This window comes from Jatropha curcas, chromosome 7, assembly GCF_041381405.1.
Source record: "Jatropha curcas cultivar XTBG-Jc1 chromosome 7, XTBG_Jcur_1.0, whole genome shotgun sequence".
NCBI lineage: Eukaryota > Viridiplantae > Streptophyta > Magnoliopsida > Malpighiales > Euphorbiaceae > Jatropha > Jatropha curcas.
The window spans coordinates 19,203,401-19,220,890 of record NC_143157.1 but is presented as its reverse complement, the minus strand read 5'-3'; the positions used below and the strand labels follow the sequence as shown (position 1 = coordinate 19,220,890).

The following is a 17,490-nucleotide window of genomic DNA, read 5'->3' as shown; positions in this document are numbered from 1 at the left end:
CTGAAATATTAGTTAGCACAATTAATTATTGTAAGCAAATTATTGTTATTCAATTGATATATTTAGTTAATTATTTATTTTTTCACTTTGAAATTCTTATATATTCAAATTAAATGAAGTATAAGAATATTTAATCTTCACGAAATAAATTTTATTTAGTGAACTGAAATTAATATTTTAATTCTATTTGTTGTTCTAATTATATTATTTAATTAATTTTTATTAACCATGACTCTATTATATTTCCATTAATTTTTTTTTTGATAGAGTAAAAACTATTTAATAAAAAATTTTATATTTATTATATATTAATTATAATGGAATCTTATTAGTTTAATTGTAACTCCATTATTTAATAAAGAATATTTAATTTTTATTTAAATAAAAAAGATATTAATTATAAAGTAAAAATAAAATGTCATGTCATCACTTTCATATTCTAATAAGTAGCCACATAAACATTTAGACCTTAGATTTTATATATTTATATAGATAGATGTCAATTTTTGAAACTTATTTTTAACATATGTCAGTTTGACTTTAAGATTTAAATTGTTGTCAGTTAGGATATATTTTTACTTTTATGGCATTTTTTAATTTGTAAGGCATTAGTTTGTTAGTGTTTTAGTGTTTTAATTTCTTAGTTTCCTTTCATATTAATTTCCTATTTTCATTAGAGTTTTCTTTTTTTTTTTTAGTTTTTTTTTTCTTTTTTTGCTGCCATTTTTTCAGCCGGTATTCTTTTCTTATTACTCTTTCTGTGTTTCATGTCGACATTCTTTACGTCGATATTTTCACAAGCGATTAATTATTATTATTGTTCTTCTTCTTCTAATCGTAGACCTGAACTTTGACTTTGGCGGCAAGGCCAACATAAGAAATATCATCGCATGGATGCTTGGAGTGAGAGTCCTCACCGGAAAATAGGTTTTTGTTCTACAATTTAATTTTTATTTTCGTTTCTATTCTTCAATGGAAAATCAATTCTTATTCTACGATTTCATCTTTATAGATATTATTTTTATTTTCAAGAGACAATGTAATTGTCACGACCCATTTCCGTGGGCCGGACCGGCACTAGGACTTGGGTGGGCTTAAGGCCCCCGAAGCCCGTAGTAAGCCTAACTTATTTAAATCTCACATTCTATTCATAATTATGGATTCAGGCCCATTTACTTATTATACATTTGCATCTAAAATACAGTTCATATGTTTAATATGAACTTTTATTATTTATTTACAACCCAACTGGAATACAATTGCGGAACTCTACCTTTATATTTACATCGTTATTTCTATCATTAACAGTCTTCTACAATAAGTGTCTCAACTCCATAGGGCTTTCCTTTCTTTCTATTACCTGAAAAAAAAATAGTAGGCAGGTGTGAGCGCCAAACTCAATGAGTAGGGTTAGATAACCCTCTCACCCCACACAATCACACAGATGCTAAAATATTTTTATCCGGTTACTGTTTAATTATATGATCATGCAATTTGTCACACAAATGGCAATACAACAGCAATCACAAGTATTATCACCTTCATATAATCACATCACGTGGAAATTAGTCAGTGGAGTCACCGAACCCCCGATGAGCCGTCCTCACACATGGCCCATCCTCTCACGTGTGCACCAGGGAGCCGATCCCCCATACTGGCCGACCGGTCTAATCCTCACTTGACCAGCCCTCTCATTGTTTTTCCATTCTCTCTTTTCTTTTTCATACCAACAGGAGGCAACCCGGTGGTCTCCATCCAATCTAGATCATCAAGCGCTCACAACAGGAGGCCACCCTGCGGGCTGCAATCAAATCTAGACTGTCCGGTGCGCAACGACGAGAAGCCAACCCGTGGTTAACGGTAACGGTAACGGTAGGTGCACACGGGGGCGCCGATCTCCCATTTACCCGGCTAATGGTAATGGATCCATATAACAGTAACGGTATATAACGGTAACGGTAATCAGGATCCATATAACGGTAACGGTCTCACAAACCCATGGTGACCCACTTCATCCCAATTCCACACAAGCAAAGCACAGCAATATCACATCACAGCGAATCAAGCAATACAAATAGTGCAGCACGATATGGCAATTCAACAAAATAATGCATGATAACATTTAGCCGTGAATGCATGAATGCAGGTGGATGATACTAGTTATCTAACACTACTCACAGTTCTTTATTGTCCTTTAAAAGGACTGCCTTTTTAGCCACATGCTTCCAGCGTTTGTCCTCACATTTTGTATTTTATAAGCCTTTAAAATAAACAAGAAATTTCTAAATAAGAATTTTAATTCAAAAACTTATATTTCACATTCGTTTATTTATTTTGGCTACCGGTCATTTAATTCACTTGTTATGTATATGCATATATATCTAGGTTCTCTCATTTATATAAATAACTATTCTAATTTATAACCTTTAGATAAAATCTCTAATTATTCGGTGAGAAATATTGTATAATGATAATTCTAATATTGTACAATATTTCTTAATACCTCAAATTTTCGTCGTCACTACTTCTTAAGAATAACTAATTTAATTCTTCATTAAGTGTTTTATTAAAAAAATTCGACAGCATTTCCTCTATAAACTGGACCATCCAAATTTTCAAATTTTCACAAATCCACACACACAGCCCATCTATCGAGCAAATTCATATCCACTAATCCCGTCCGCCATATCCATCATTTATTCGCTCACTTAATTCACATAATCCATTATAATTAATTGTTCTATAACTATTTATTTGTTAATAAAATTCCTAAAATTTATTATTGCTGGGAATATATATATATATATTTTTAATATTTAATTTAATTTACTTAAATACTTAATTAAGTTTATTAATTAATTAAATTCAGAATTTATTCAAAAATTGCGGATTAAGCTTTAGAGTGTACCGATTTAAAATCAGATTTCATTTCCGTGTTCCGCGCGAAGAGGAGAGCATTCTGTCCCTTGAAGTCTCGCCGGAGTCTCGCCGGCCGGTCGCCGGACCGCCGCCGCCGCAACCGTGCACGGTGGCCGGAAAATTTAACCTTCACCAAAATTGACAAACAATACATCATTTTATTCGTTTCGATGAGAGGATCGCTAATATGTGTTCAAATCAAGGTGGGTGTGAACCAGTTGGCCGGAAATTGGGCGGAAAGGTTCGGTGATACCCATTTTGGGTTTTCCGATTCCGGCTATTACAGTCGACGAGGAGGCCATCAAATGAAAGAGGAAGAAGAGAGGAGTCATTTGGTACTCACCTTGTGTCCAAGGCTTGCCTGAAACGGCGTGAATCGCCGGAAAAAGGTGTCCAAAACTTCAAGCTCTTCCCCTTCAAAATAGACACAATTTCAGTTCAAATCTAAGCTATAATCTTCTTTCTCGCGTTGAGTAGATATTTTTAGAGTATTCATTTGCCGAATTTGGTGGCCGGAGGAAGGAGATCGAAGGAGAGGAAGGAGGAGGAGGAGGAGGTGACGCAACTGGAGAAGGAGAAGGAATAAACGAAGAGAAAGAGAAAGAAAAAAGAAAAGAAAAGAAATGGGCCGGTCCGGTTCGATTCGAACCGGTTCGGTCCGATTCAGTGATTTAGTCTCATTCCGTTTGGTTTTTGAGTTTTCCAATCGATTTTCGGTTCGGTTTACTACAGTATTCGCACTAAAATATTAATATTAATTTCCAAGCTGTCGGTTCATTAAATTTAAATTGGAAAATTTTTGAAAATAAAAATTCAGGGTATTACAGTAATACTCTCGACTCTGTTTGGATTAATACTGATACAAGATATATATATATATATATATATATATAATTGATTTGCCTTATGAATATATGCCCTGTATATACCGTGTGTGTATATATATATATATATATATATATATGAAAAATCAATTAAATATAGTATATATACAATTTTACATATAAATATATACTTTGTATCTACATACATCGTATGTACCGTTTGAACCAGAAAAACATATATATATGGACCGTATTTACCGTTAAATCGTAAAATCTAGTTTTTCGATTGTTTGTTTCTTCGATTAGGGAAATGAAAGCACAAAATTATTTCGCATATATACCTAGTTTTTCTATTTTCTTCTCCTCTGATTTTTTGGAAGTGGCAATTAGTTTTAGGGTTGATTCTGTTTGAACTTTCTTTTTAGTGTGCTTATCGGAGGCGGAAGATTGTGTTATTGGGAGACCGTTTTGAAGTAGCGGCGGTTAGTTTTAGATTAGAATTGGCTGTTACTTTTATTTTAACAGTTGTCATTTCTCTTGTAAGGTTAATTTTGATATTATAAATTTATTTTGACCAAATTTATTATTATTTTAATAAGTATTCTTTTTTCACAATTAGTTAAATTTGAAACCTTATGTCGACGGTTGTTAAATTGCCCCATTAAAACAGAAGGTTTCAAAAATCTCTTATAGAGTTAGTCCAGTATTATTCTAATATTTTTGGGCTCTCTCCTTGGAAAAGACCGGAACTTCACAAAGAGCACTTACCATGGTTCTATAGAATTTCTGTCCAATTTTCACAGTTCCAATGTATAAATTTACTCTACTTGGCGGTAAAAAAAAAAAAAAAATTTGACACCCTTAATTTTACTCTTACCTATTAATCTTTTCTAACTTATAAAATTATATAAATTTAATTATAAAATTATATATTTATATTCTTTATTAGTATATATAGAAATATTATTTTTAATACTTTTATAAAATTCAATACTAATTAATAGGAAATAAGAGCTCCTATTTTTTTTTTTTTTTTACACACCAAGACATAGCCTAATGGTAAATGCATATACGATCTAGCAATAGATCTAGATTTGAATCCCTCTCGTCCAATACTCAAAAAAAAAAAAAAATCCTATTTTTATCAACTCAACTAACTTTATTTTCTCTATTGCCAATCATATTTGATTATTATGTGTGCAAGTAGTACAACTTGTTTTTGGCCTTTTGAGCACATTGATTGGCAGGGTCAATACAGCGAGCAAGTCTTTAAGAATCAACCAACCACCCTTCTGTATCATTAAATTGGCAAACAACTTAACCTAAATCATTAATTGGAGTGTTAGAATTAGGTTGAGTCAAATTGGTAAGGAAAGGGGAAAAAAGAAAACAATTGAAACCCAAGATTAAATTTAGTAAATGTTTTGGGATAAACCTTTCCGCTAACATAATAACATTTATCCAACACCAATTTAATTTAGTTAACTTAATCAAATTATGCTAATACTTAAAAACACTTAAATTTATGTTAAAATAATCTATGTTAATTAACCGATGAGAGTTTGTCTGAGTGGAAAGAACTCATGTCTCTTAATTGAGAGTGTTCGATTATTATGAATAGAGAAAATTTCCGCTGGAAACGCTTTCCCCTTATAGGCTAATGCGGTATGAACAATGTTAGGCTTAGTTCAATAGCCTATACCTTGGTATAAAAAAAATGATTTATATTAATTTAATAGTATATTCTCTATTTAGATTAAATCATTAAAAAAATCCCAAATTTTACGGGTTAATTATACCTTAAATCCAACTTTTTTCAGAAATTTTTGAAGGGGAGGTTGATTTTTTATTTTTTATTTTCATTATGTTTGTCAACAACTATCTCCTTATATCATGTCCTTTCCAATTGAAGAAGAAGCTGATTTTTAAGATCAAATTAGTAATTTGTTTAAAGTAATTTATTTCTTATTATATATTGAGTTTTGAAGAGTTTTAATTTTTAATAATAATTATTTTTTATTTATTTTCTTTTTCGTTATTGAATTAATTTGTAAGTACTATCACTTTCATTTAGTATGAGGTTTGTATCTTCCTTATAATAAATAGATAGCCTCTTGATGATTAAAAGATCCTTGAAACCCCAAAAGTGACACAAAATAAAAATATATTGTTTTTTTCCAGTTTTTCAAATATATATTTCTATTTTGTGTCACGATTTGGAGGTTTCAAGTATCTGTATAGATACATATATTCATTTTTTTCAATGCATTAAATAATAATGCCATTATAACCAAAATGATTACTATTATAATTTTGGTCATGTTATTTTTAAACAATTCAAATCACTTCTTCATTAACTTAACTAGCAGTAAAAAATAATTTTTTACTTTTTCATTATAAATATATATAGATATTGATTTAGAGTTATGGACAATGAGATTTAGAATTAGATTGAACTTTATTTTAAAACCGCTTCAGTATATAAAAATAGAATTACAAATAGTGTTCAAGGCAAAGTGTAATGTAAATTAACCATTGTATTTATTTTAATCTAAATAAAAATTTCTATTTTAATTTTATATAAATAAAAAATTAAACGAATATAAAAATAAATATATTCAATATGGAACCTACGTAAAAAAAAAGACTAGTCCCTAGAAAAGCCAATCTTAGAAGAATGGGCAGTAATTTAGATGAGAGTTGTAGTTCTTGTGGTCATTTGGAGGAGTTAGGTCATGTTTTGATGGGATGCATAAAAGTAAGAGGAGTTTCGAATTTGAGTAAATTCCGAGGTTATTTTCCTAATAATAATTTTCAAGATTAGTTTTTGCAAGTTTTGCAAACTTTTCCCAAGAAGCATCTAGAGGAATTTGTTTTTTACGCATGGAAGCTTTGGTATTCTAGAAACCTACTTGTATGGCAGCAAATTCTTCAAACCGCTAAGGATTTGCACAATTCAGCACAAACGCCGTGTGTAGTAACAATTTTTTATTTTTTAATTAGTTTTTAGTTAGAATGGTAATTATTAATAATATTGGATAACATAGTGTTTGAATTAACTTTTAAAGATTAAGATGGTTTTTTATAAAAAAGTTAACTTATGCGGCATTTAGCTTTTAGTATTTTAGAAAAAAGCTACTCAAACAGTTGACAGTTAAATGCTATTAAAATAATTAACAACTGCTAAAACAACTAATTTCGTAGAAGAGACGGAAAGTGCTAATCATCAGTGGCGTTCCATTATGGTGTCAAACGTCCCATGCCATGCAAAATCATGCATCTCCTCAAAGTATATTGCATGGTTGTGTCAACCAATTTCGTGACTTTTTTTTTTTTAATTTTCAATAGAATTCTCAATTAAAAACAAAAATTTAAAAGCTCAATGTAAAGGTATTATTAAGATAAATTTTTTGCGACAATTTCAAAATTTTGTTTTAGATAAATACACCCTTTATAAAAACTATAATAATTTTAACAAAATATGGTAATAATCCATATATTTCTCATACATAATTATTATAAAATCATCTTCCAATTGATGAAATTCAAATATTTAATATTAAATAGCGTTGATCTTCATCTATCCACATCACAAAAAGATGAGAAAAAATTTCCCACAACAAAATATAAAAGAAGTCAATATCCATATCATTGTCTTCTAGAAACATTAAGGAATGACAATTTTATTGCAAAAAATAAAAAATAATAAACTCGTACTGATATATATGTTGTGGTTGTGTGCCCACTCAAGTGGGACCCACGAACTAAAGTTAACAACGAAGGAAGTAAAGTTGGCTGCAAAACGTGTTATGTGTGAAAGTAAAAAAGAAATAGGAGCAGCCAGTTCAACAGTGATGGCTTTGAATTGGTGTACATAGGCGGTGACTTGATTAAGTTGTATACGGCTCATTAAACGCGTTAACCTGCCTATAAATAGAGGCAGAGGCAGAGCACACAATATACACAGAAGAAAGAAGAGAAAAAATGTAGCGAGAGAGTTTTCTAGTTTTAGGATGAGTTTCCTAAAATTAGGGGTGAGAAAAATAGTGAGGAAATTATTTTGGAGTGTTTTTTGGGAAACACTGTGAGTGCCACTATTTTTATATTACTCTCTGTGTACCTACTATTGTTAATAGTGGAAGAATGATTCGGATTTTGTCCCGTGGACATAGCCCTAAACAGTTGAGGGTGAACCACGTAAATATCTGTGTGTCACAAGTTTATTATTCCGCTGCGTTAATTTTCTCTTAATCGGTTGAAAGGGCCCAACGAGTGGTATCAGAGCTGATTCCTAACAAGTGGTATCAGAGCTGATGCCTAACAACTGGTATCAGAGCCGAAGGTTTCGGTAGGCCCAGCCGGTCAGATAGTGGTACCGGATCCGTGGATATATTTTGAAAATAAATATACCACGAAGAAGAGAAAATTACGACGAGTCCATTGGTGTTGTCCGCTCGGAAAGACGTTGCAGAATCGACTTAGTGATGAATAGTAAAATAGTAACTCGCGGTTGATGGTGAATAGTTACTATTGGCGTTACTGTTGCTGAGCCCGTCACTATTAAGCCCAGCACTATTCATGCATAGCACTATTCACATGTACAGTTACTATTCATGTATACAGTTACTATTCGAGTATACTATTACTATTTATGATCACTATTCACGTATACTACTGTTCACGTATACGGTTTATGTTGGTGAAGATATTCTGCACAAGTCAAAGTGAACAAGAGACATAACACAGTTGCCAGCGACTCAGAGTAGAGTGGGCAAGTGTTTGCAGAGGTGGATGACAGACATAACATGGTGGCCAGCAACTCAGAGCAGAGTGGGCCAGTGTTTGCAGATGTGGACGATATCTCAAAAAGTGCAGTGGCCAGCGACTCAGAGCAGAGTGAGCTAGTGTTTGCTGAGGTGGACGATATCTCAGAAATATACATGGAGCAGTCAGAGGGTTTCGTAGAAAAAGAGGATTGTGTTTGCAAACTGAAGAAGAGTCTGTACGGCTTGAAGAAGGCACTTAGACAGTGGTACAAGAAGTTTGAGTCTGTTATGGGGGAGCAAGGCTACAGAAAGACTACTTCAGATCACTGTGTTTTTATGAAGAAATTCTCTGTTGATGACTACATTGTTTTTGCTCTATGTGGTTTATTGTTGGTTAGAAATCTAGTAAGTCTTTGCGTGAGAGACTTGGGACCAGCAAAGCAAATTCTTGGCATGAAGATTACAAGAAATCGAAGAACCAAGAAATTATGGTTGTCACAAGAGAAGTACATTGAGAAAGTACTTCAAAGGTTTAGAATGGAGAACGCAAAAGGGGTTAGTTGCCTCTTACTAATCACTTTAAATTAAGTTCTAAACAGTGCCCTTCTACGGATGGAGAGAAGGAAGAATGGAAAAGATTTCATATGCTTCAGCAGTTGGAAGCTTGATGTATGCCATGGTTTGTACACGGCCAGATATTGCTCACTCAGTCGGAGTAGTGAGTCGTTTTCTTTTAAATCTTGGAAAGGAACATTGGACTGCAGTGAAATGGATCTTCGAGGTACAACCAAAGTATGTTTATGCTTTGGAGATGAGAAGCCAGTATTAGTCGGTTATACAGATGCAGATATGGCTGGGGATGTTGACTCGAGAAAGTCTACATCAGGATATCTAATCACATTTGCAGAGGGAGCCGTGTCGTGGCAGTCAAGATTATTGAAGCGTGCAAAGAGTTGCTGTGTAACAACAGAACCAAGACCGAAAAAAGATCTGCAGGTGGTGTCTTGTGTCGAAAGTCTTCCCGACAAAAGGAGGTCGGGCGGCGTGTCCCGCAAAGTTATAGCGGCGGTACAAGATGGTGGGCAGATCTAATAGATTATAGCTGCAGGGATGATGATGGCTAACGTCCTCACTTGAGTGTGCAGGGGGAGATTTGTTGTGGTTGTGTGCCCACTCAAGTGGGACCCACGAACTAAAGTTAAAAATGGAAGGAAGTAAAGTTGGCTGCAAAACGTGTTATGTGTGAAAGTAAGAAAGAAATAGGAGCAGCCAGTTCAACAGTGATGGCTTTGAATTGGTGTACATGGGCGGTGACTTGAATAAGTTGTACACGGCTCATTAAACGCGTTAACCTGCCTATAAATAGAGGCAGAGGCAGAACACACAATATACACAGAAGAAAGAAGAGAAAAAATGTAGCGAGAAAGTTTTCTAGTTTTAGGATGAGTTTTCTAAAATTAGGGGTGAGAAAAATAGTGAGGAAATTATTTTGGAGTGTTTTTTGGGAAACACTGTGAGTGCCACTATTTTTATATTACTCTCTGTGTACCTACTATTGTTAATAGTGGAAGAATGATTCGGATTTTGTCCCGTGGACGTAGCCCTAAACAGTTGAGGGTGAACCACGTAAATATCTGTGTGTCACAAGTTTATTATTCCGCTGCGTTAATTTTCTCTTAATCGGTTGAAAGGGCCCAACGAGTGGTATCAGAGCTGATTCCTAACAAGTGGTATCAGAGCTGATGCCTAACAATATATACATAGGATGAAATATGAGATTCTTTTGGACTTCCAGTTTTCTAAAATCCAAGAGGTAGGCTCATGTTGGAGTTTGGTATTTGGTGGGAAATTCATGGGAATGATTGAAAAACAATCTCACTGTTATATTCTAAATTTGATTTCTTTTGGAATGAATATTTTAAATTTGATTTTGATATGACAAATTGTAAAAATAAGTATTAACAAGTGGTCCAACAGAAACCACTCATGGAAAAATGTTCAACTATATAGTAAACAACTTCAATACATGTTATTTTTTAATTTCTTTTTTTTTAAAGAAAAAAGAGCATAACATTACTTGAGGAAAAATAGACTTCCATTGCCATTTTTTTTTATCGTTGGCCATTTGAAGTGAGACATATGAAATCCTTGTTGAGAATATTAAATAAAAATACAAAGAAAGTCAAAAAGCATGTCACCATAAAGTATAAATGACAATACCAAAATATAAATGCCAGGTTCAACTAGAGTTGGTGTATTTTGGTTAGACCGATCGAATTATTTGGTTTCATTGTTTTTGGTACATAAAAGGAGAAAAAAAAAATAATTAAGGGTTAACTCATATACAATGAGCTGCTCTATCTTAAGAAGAAGTCATGAAAAAATTCTGTTGAGAGGATAAAAATCTGAAGATTCATTTCATTAGAAACAGCGAATCCTGCAAATTATTCAGCACTAAAATTCACTTCTCTAAACACGTGAGAAACCGAGATATTATAAAATAAAGAGAGATGCTATTTCGTTTCAATTTTAAGATATACAATTTGGTTTTGGCTTTATAAAAAAAAATGGAATTTTTTCTGGTTCAATTTTATTCAAAAAAAGAAGACACGGACGAACTGACCTATTCACCCTGCAAAGCACGACAGCGAGAGTCAATGCTCATCCAAATATTATGGACTAATTATTACTGAAATCACTTTTAATTTTTAACTTGTTTCCTAATCAATCAGCAGAACTAGAGAGAGAAACCTAAAAAAATATCTTAGTTTTCACGTGGTATATCTATTTTTTCTAACGCTAATAACGACCAGTAGCTTCTGCGTCCTTGGGATCATCCTCTTGCTCAACAGCTTTGGCTCTATATGTGACGAACATATTAAACTTTGTCCAAAATCCAACATTCGCATCAACACAAAGTCTTTCAAAATGTTCTTTCTATTATGTCAGACCAGTTTTGGCTGATTTTACTTTTGTATATATAATATAACAATTGGTCAAGTTTGGTTTCTAGCGTCAATGGATTGCTTTAGAACGTTCTTTCTCTACTTTTGTCTTCTCTTCTGCAGCATCAGAACTTCCAATGCAGTAGATAGCATTAGTCCAGGTCAGGCCATTAAAGATGGAGAAACAATAATTTCAAGTGGGCAAACTTATGAGCTTGGTTTCTTTACTCCAGGTAGTTCATCTGGACGATATTTAGGCATTTGGTTCAAGAAAATCTCTACAGGAACTGTTGTTTGGGTTGCAAATAGAGAAACCCAACTTCCTGATGACAAAGGAGTTCTAAATTTCACTACTCAAGGTATTCTTCTTCTTCTGAATAGCTCAAATGGTGTCATTTGGTCATCAAACAAAACCAGTACAGTGAAAAACCCAATTGCTCAGCTTTTAGATTCTGGAAATTTCGTAGTAAAAAATGGAAATGAACCAAACCCAGAAAATTATTTATGGCAAAGCTTTGATTTTCCAGGTGATACTAATTTACCAGGCATGAAACTTGGAAGAAACCTCGTTACTGGTCTAGATTGGACTATATCATCATGGAAAAGCTTAAATGATCCAGCTAGAGGAGATTATACTTTTGGTATAGATCCAAATGGGTATCCTCAATTACTTTATAAAAAGGGAAATACAATTAAATTTAGAGCTGGGTCTTGGAATGGAATTAGGTTTACAGGAGCTTCTAGACTTAGACCAAATCCAGTATACGAGTATGAATTTGTATTAAACGAAAAAGAAGTATATTACAATATTCATCTTTTGAACAATTCAGTAATGTCAAGGCTTGTAGTGAATGCCTCAGGTATTACCGAGCGTTTGACATGGATAGATCAAACACATAGTTGGGCTACTTATTTCACAGTTGGTGAAGATCAATGTGATAATTATAATCATTGTGGTGCAAATGCCATATGCAATATTAATAAGTCACCTATGTGTGCTTGTTTAGAAGGGTTTGAGCCTAAATCTGTTAGAGATTGGAGTTTTCAAGATTGGTCAAGTGGGTGTCTAAGGAAGATTGCTTTGGCTTGTAACAGAGGAGAAGGATTTGTGAAACATACAGGAAAGAAGATGCCTGACACATCTGGCTCATGGTTTGATAAGCGTATGAGTCTAAAGGAATGTGAAGAAATGTGTTTGAAGAATTGTTCTTGTGTTGCATATGCAAATACTGATATCACTGGAGGTGGAAATGGTTGCTTGCTTTGGTTTAGTGACTTGATTGACCTTAGAGAGTTTACTGATACAGGGCAAGACCTCTATGTAAGGATGTCTGCTCCATATTTAGGTAAGGGTAATGGTTCTTGATTAGATTCCGATGTTTTCTACTAAGAATATGCAATGCTGAGGCATTTAGTAGATTATGCAGTTTAGGTTTTAACATGTTGCAGTTGAAATTTGTGACTTGTGATTGTGCATTTCTGCTAATTGATCTCTTTCCAATTTTTGGGCACTAACTCTGCTTTTATATTTAATTAGATGGTATCAAGAGAAGGAGAGAATCAAGAAGGCAGAAGCGAATAGGGATCATTGTTTGCAGTACAATATTAGGCATGGGAGTGCTTGCTCTGGGATGGATCCTGTATGTAAGGAAAAGGAAACTTAAAATCCAAGGTAAGCTAATTTGCATTTAATGGTGGATTCTATGCTGCTAATGATAAATGCAGCAAAATGAAACGCTTTGTTTAATTTTTTTTTTTTTTTTTTTTTTTTCCTAATGGTTGAGTTTTGCGTTTCCAATCAACTTTCAACTATTGTCAGAGAGGATGAGAAGCATAATTGATAGAGATCACAACCAAAAAAGCAAAACTGAAGACTTTGAGTTACCTATAATTGATTTAATCACCATAATGAAGGCAACAGACAACTTTTCGAGCAACAACAAGCTAGGACAAGGTGGTTTTGGACCTGTTTACAAGGTAAGATATAGCTTTTCTAATTAGTATGTCAAAAGTATATTGTATAAAGGAATATTTTGATGATCTTGAATGAAAATTTGCAGGGCACATTATTTGATGGGCAGGAAATTGCAGTGAAGAGGCTGTCAATGAGTTCTTGTCAAGGACTAGAAGAGTTCAAAAACGAAGTTGTTTTAATTGCAAAGCTCCAGCATCGCAATCTTGTAAAGCTTCTCGGTTGTTGCATTGAAGGAGATGAAAGAATGCTAATTTATGAGTACATGCCAAATAAAAGCTTGGATTTTTTCATTTTTGGTTTGTTCTTATCAAAAACTTTCTATTGAGAATTGAACTTCAGGTTTAGTCAACACTAAAATCATTAAAAAAATTGACCAGATCAATCAAGAAGCAAGCTTTTAGATTGGAATAAGCGAATCAACATTATTGATGGAATTGCTAGAGGGCTTTTGTATCTTCATCAAGACTCGAGACTCAGGATAATCCATAGAGATCTAAAAGCCAGTAATGTTCTGTTGGATAAAGATATGAACCCAAAAATTTCAGATTTTGGTATGGCAAGAATATTTGGAGGAGATCAAACTGAGGCTAATACAAACCGAGTTGTGGGAACATTGTAAGTGCAGCCAAATCTGTTGATTAATTCTGTTTATGAACATATCCATTTAATCTTTGCAATACTTTATTTTTCAGTGGGTATATGGCTCCTGAATATGCTGTTGATGGGCTCTTCTCTGTTAAATCTGATATCTTTAGCTTTGGAGTGTTAGTGTTAGAGATAGTAAGTGGAAGGAAAAATAGAGGGTTTCATAGCCATGATCATCTTCACAACCTTGTAGGACACGTAAGTACAAAACTGAAAATTCTTTTTACTGTTCTTTCTCACAAATATGTAATTGAGTTGCTACTTGAAATGTTTGTGCAGGCATGGAGATTATGGATGGAAGAAAGGCCTTTAGAATTAATGGATAACATGTTAGGCGAGTCGGCTACACTTTCTGAAATCATAAGATGCATACATGTAGGCTTGTTGTGCGCTCAGCAACGACCTGAGGACAGACCTAACATGTCAACTGTTGTGTTAATGTTGGGTGGAGAAAGTTCATTGCCTCAACCGAAGCAGCCTGGATTTTTCACAGAAAGAAATGTTCCTGAAGCAGAATCTTCTTCAAGCTATTACAAATCAACTTCAACTAACGAAATCACATTTACAGAATTGGATCCGCGGTAGGAGAATTAACATCAGTTGGATTTTAAATTAAAGTAAGAAACTAAATCTGTGATTTCCTAGTGTACTTGTGCTTCAGTGGTTAGGAAAATTTTGTAGTATTCTTTCCCATATAAAATTATGTACTGCTCTAAATTAGTAGATTCTGCATAACGATTAATATAAACACTCAATTGATGGCAGCTTTACTTAGTTTTTTGGTTTAACTTGACTTGACTTGTAAATTGAGAATTACTAGATAGAGAGTTAGTAAAAAGTATTTTTGTGAACTCTTGTATAAAGCTCATTTTACTGCAATAAAATTCAGCTGTTGTTCTTTCTCTTTCTTTCCATATTTCTTTAGTTCTGTAAATTTTCTCCTCTAAGGTTACAACTATATATCACTAGACATATGGCCATTTTCCAGTTTTCGGAACCGAAACCATCGATTCGAAACTAATGAAAATTGGAACCATAGTCAGTCTAAACCAGAACCGAAACGGGGGTTTACGGTCCGGTTCTGGTTCTAAGTTTTGAGGAACCGTGAACCGTCAGTTCTAAGAATTGGCCGGAACCGGATAGAATCGGTGGTTTTTCCAACCGATTAGAACCGGCAATTCCACCGGTTCATATCGGCTGTTCTAGTAGAACTTGTTTACTTTTCCAAAAGTTTTTGTGAAATCCGCAAATTAAATATCCTAATAGCTAGTTTCAAGGATATTTGTGGAAAGTTTAATTTTTTTTATTTACTATAAATACCAACTATTTTCATTTATTTTCACACAAATTATATCTCTCTGCTGCTATGTACCCTTCAATCTCTCTATGCTCTCCCATTTATAATTGTCCAAATTATTGTCAAAAAATTTCTCCAGAAGTCCAATATCTAATTATTGTCTAATCCCATTTAAAAAAAAAAAAAAAGTTCAAACCTTTGTTTAATTTTTTTCTTAAATTTTTTTTTAAAAAATTATTTCATAAATATTTAAATTTTCAACAAAAAAATGTTCCCTAATTTTTTATTTTATAATTATGCAATCCGCCGGAAAACCGATAGGAGAACTGATTAAAACTTTTGGTTTTCGATCCGTTAAGGAACTGTAACCGTTCGGTTCCAAATTGTAACCGAAACAATCAGTTTTTGATTTGATTTCGATGCCATATTTTTTGAAACCAGAACCGTTCATTTTGGAACCGGAACCGGCATTTCCGAAACTGTGGCGACCCCTGGATATCACCTTGTAATGGTCAATGGATTCAGTATAATCAAAGCCATAGCCAAATGCTCTAGATTCTCTTGTTGCAGGATTAAATATATAAAACAACCATTTTCTGTTTTTATTATATGTAATCTAAAGATATTATTATTACTATTATTAAAGCAAAACACAATAACCAATAGAAATTTTTAATAAATTAATCAACCAATAAGAATTGAATCTCTTAAATCAAATAGTTGCTAAAGACTTGAATCTCTTAATTCCAAATTCTATCTTGAAGGTTATTTATCTAGAATACAAATTGGTTCTGATCGGATACCTGTCTCTCATCTACAATTTGCAGATGATTCTATCTTCTTCAATTATGTTGATAAGGATCAAAATCTCTGATTCAACAAGAGTTCTTTTATGTTTTCAACTCTTATCTTGTCTCAAGATAATTTTCATAAGAGCCCATTATTTAGCATTAACATCAGTGAGAATGATTTCAATTATTAAGCCTCTTATGTCAAATGTCAATCTAGAAAATTTTCATCTAAGTGTCTAGGTATTTTGATTGGACGTAGCCTAAGATTGATCAAGACTTTGTAGTCAATCATTCAAAAAATGGAAAACAAGCTCTCCTCTGGGAAATCTAGACTCTTTTCCATGCGAGGTAAGATAACTCTTATAATATTTATGTTCTCCTCTCTACCTCTCTATCATATGTCTATTTTCAAGGCACTAGAGGGGGTCATCAAAAGGATTGAAAGCATTCAGAAGCGATTCCTTTGGGGTAAAGGCGTTGATGGAGAAAAATCATTGTGCTGGGTTGCTTGGAAACAGCTGGCATTGAGCAAAAGTAAATATGGTGTTGGTGTCCATGATTGTAAAATGAAAAAATCAACCTTGCTTGGAAAGTGGTAGTGGAGGTTTTAAAATTGAAAGTGGGTTCTTATGGAAAAAAATATCATAGAATCCAAATATGGCAAGGACAATTTCACCAAGTACATATGGAGGAAATTTTACCCATTCTAGAAAGGCATCATTTATCATATGTTGGGTATAATCTTTTTCTTCTATCAATTTCTTCTGGAAAGAGAACATTCTTGAGGAGTCTGATTAGGGTTTTAGGGCAACTGGACCTGAGACTCTAGCGCTGGAGTTTAGAGCTCAGTCACCGGAGATTGTAGCTGGTTGGAGTGGTCTGGAGAAAGTGTTTGTATTATTTGTTGTTGCTTCTCCAATTCTCTCGATATTGCTAAATGAGAAATTGGGCAAAATTGGAATATATGGTTGATGTTGCCTGCTATGTCAGGTAATAAAGTTTAAAGTATTTTTAAAAGGACCATCTCGTTATTCTTATATCCAATTAGAAGATAATTTTAATTTATCATTCACTAAACTGAAATTCATATATGTTTATCTCATAAATTGATTTAGAGTACAATAATGTGATAACATGTATATCTGAAGTATGATATATGAAATTAAGTCATTCAATTGATGCTCCTCTTTACCGCAACACAACTCCTCTTCTCCTCTCTTCTTTCTCAAATGACCGTGGGATCATGAAGTATGGTAATTTTGATTGGGATTGGGACGGTTTTAAGGAAAGTGAAACTTAATTACGTAATCTTATACGAAATATCTATT

The 17,490-nt window shown here is 33.3% G+C and overlaps 1 protein-coding gene and 1 long non-coding RNA gene across 3 annotated transcripts; one reads left to right on the top strand and one right to left on the bottom strand.

Moving 5' to 3' along the window:
• Positions 1-1,126: 1,126 nt before the first annotated feature.
• Positions 1,127-3,505, bottom strand: LOC149494871 (uncharacterized). 2 transcript variants are annotated; one of them, XR_016321584.1, is made up of 4 exons: positions 3,263-3,505; positions 2,909-3,046; positions 2,179-2,260; positions 1,127-1,360 (listed from the first exon to the last, which is right to left on the bottom strand). It is a non-coding gene; the product is annotated as an uncharacterized LOC149494871 (long non-coding RNA). The 2 variants fall into 2 exon arrangements; XR_016321585.1 differs by lacking the exon at positions 2,179-2,260 and having other exon boundaries at positions 3,263-3,504.
• Positions 3,506-11,318: 7,813 nt separating this feature from the next.
• Positions 11,319-14,977, top strand: LOC105637010 (G-type lectin S-receptor-like serine/threonine-protein kinase At4g27290). The gene is made up of 7 exons (XM_089724178.1): positions 11,319-12,800; positions 12,992-13,126; positions 13,274-13,431; positions 13,515-13,725; positions 13,807-14,044; positions 14,122-14,272; positions 14,354-14,977. Exons 1-7 carry the CDS (start codon positions 11,528-11,530, stop codon positions 14,657-14,659), a joined length of 2,472 nt encoding a protein of 823 aa, XP_089580304.1. The 5' UTR covers positions 11,319-11,527; the 3' UTR covers positions 14,660-14,977.
• The last annotated feature ends 2,513 nt before the right edge of the window (positions 14,978-17,490 follow it).

What these genes read in the sequence shown, in the direction of transcription:
- LOC105637010 (XM_089724178.1), top strand. Translation starts at nt 11,528, where the DNA reads ATGGATTGCTTTAGAACGTTCTTTCTCTACTTTTGTCTTCTCTTCTGC. An exon ending in GATGTCTGCTCCATATTTAG is followed by an intron (nt 12,801 to 12,991) that starts GTAAGGGTAATG and finishes ATATTTAATTAG; the next exon opens with ATGGTATCAAGAGAAGGAGA. An exon ending in CTTGGATTTTTTCATTTTTG is followed by an intron (nt 13,726 to 13,806) that starts GTTTGTTCTTAT and finishes AAAATTGACCAG; the next exon opens with ATCAATCAAGAAGCAAGCTT.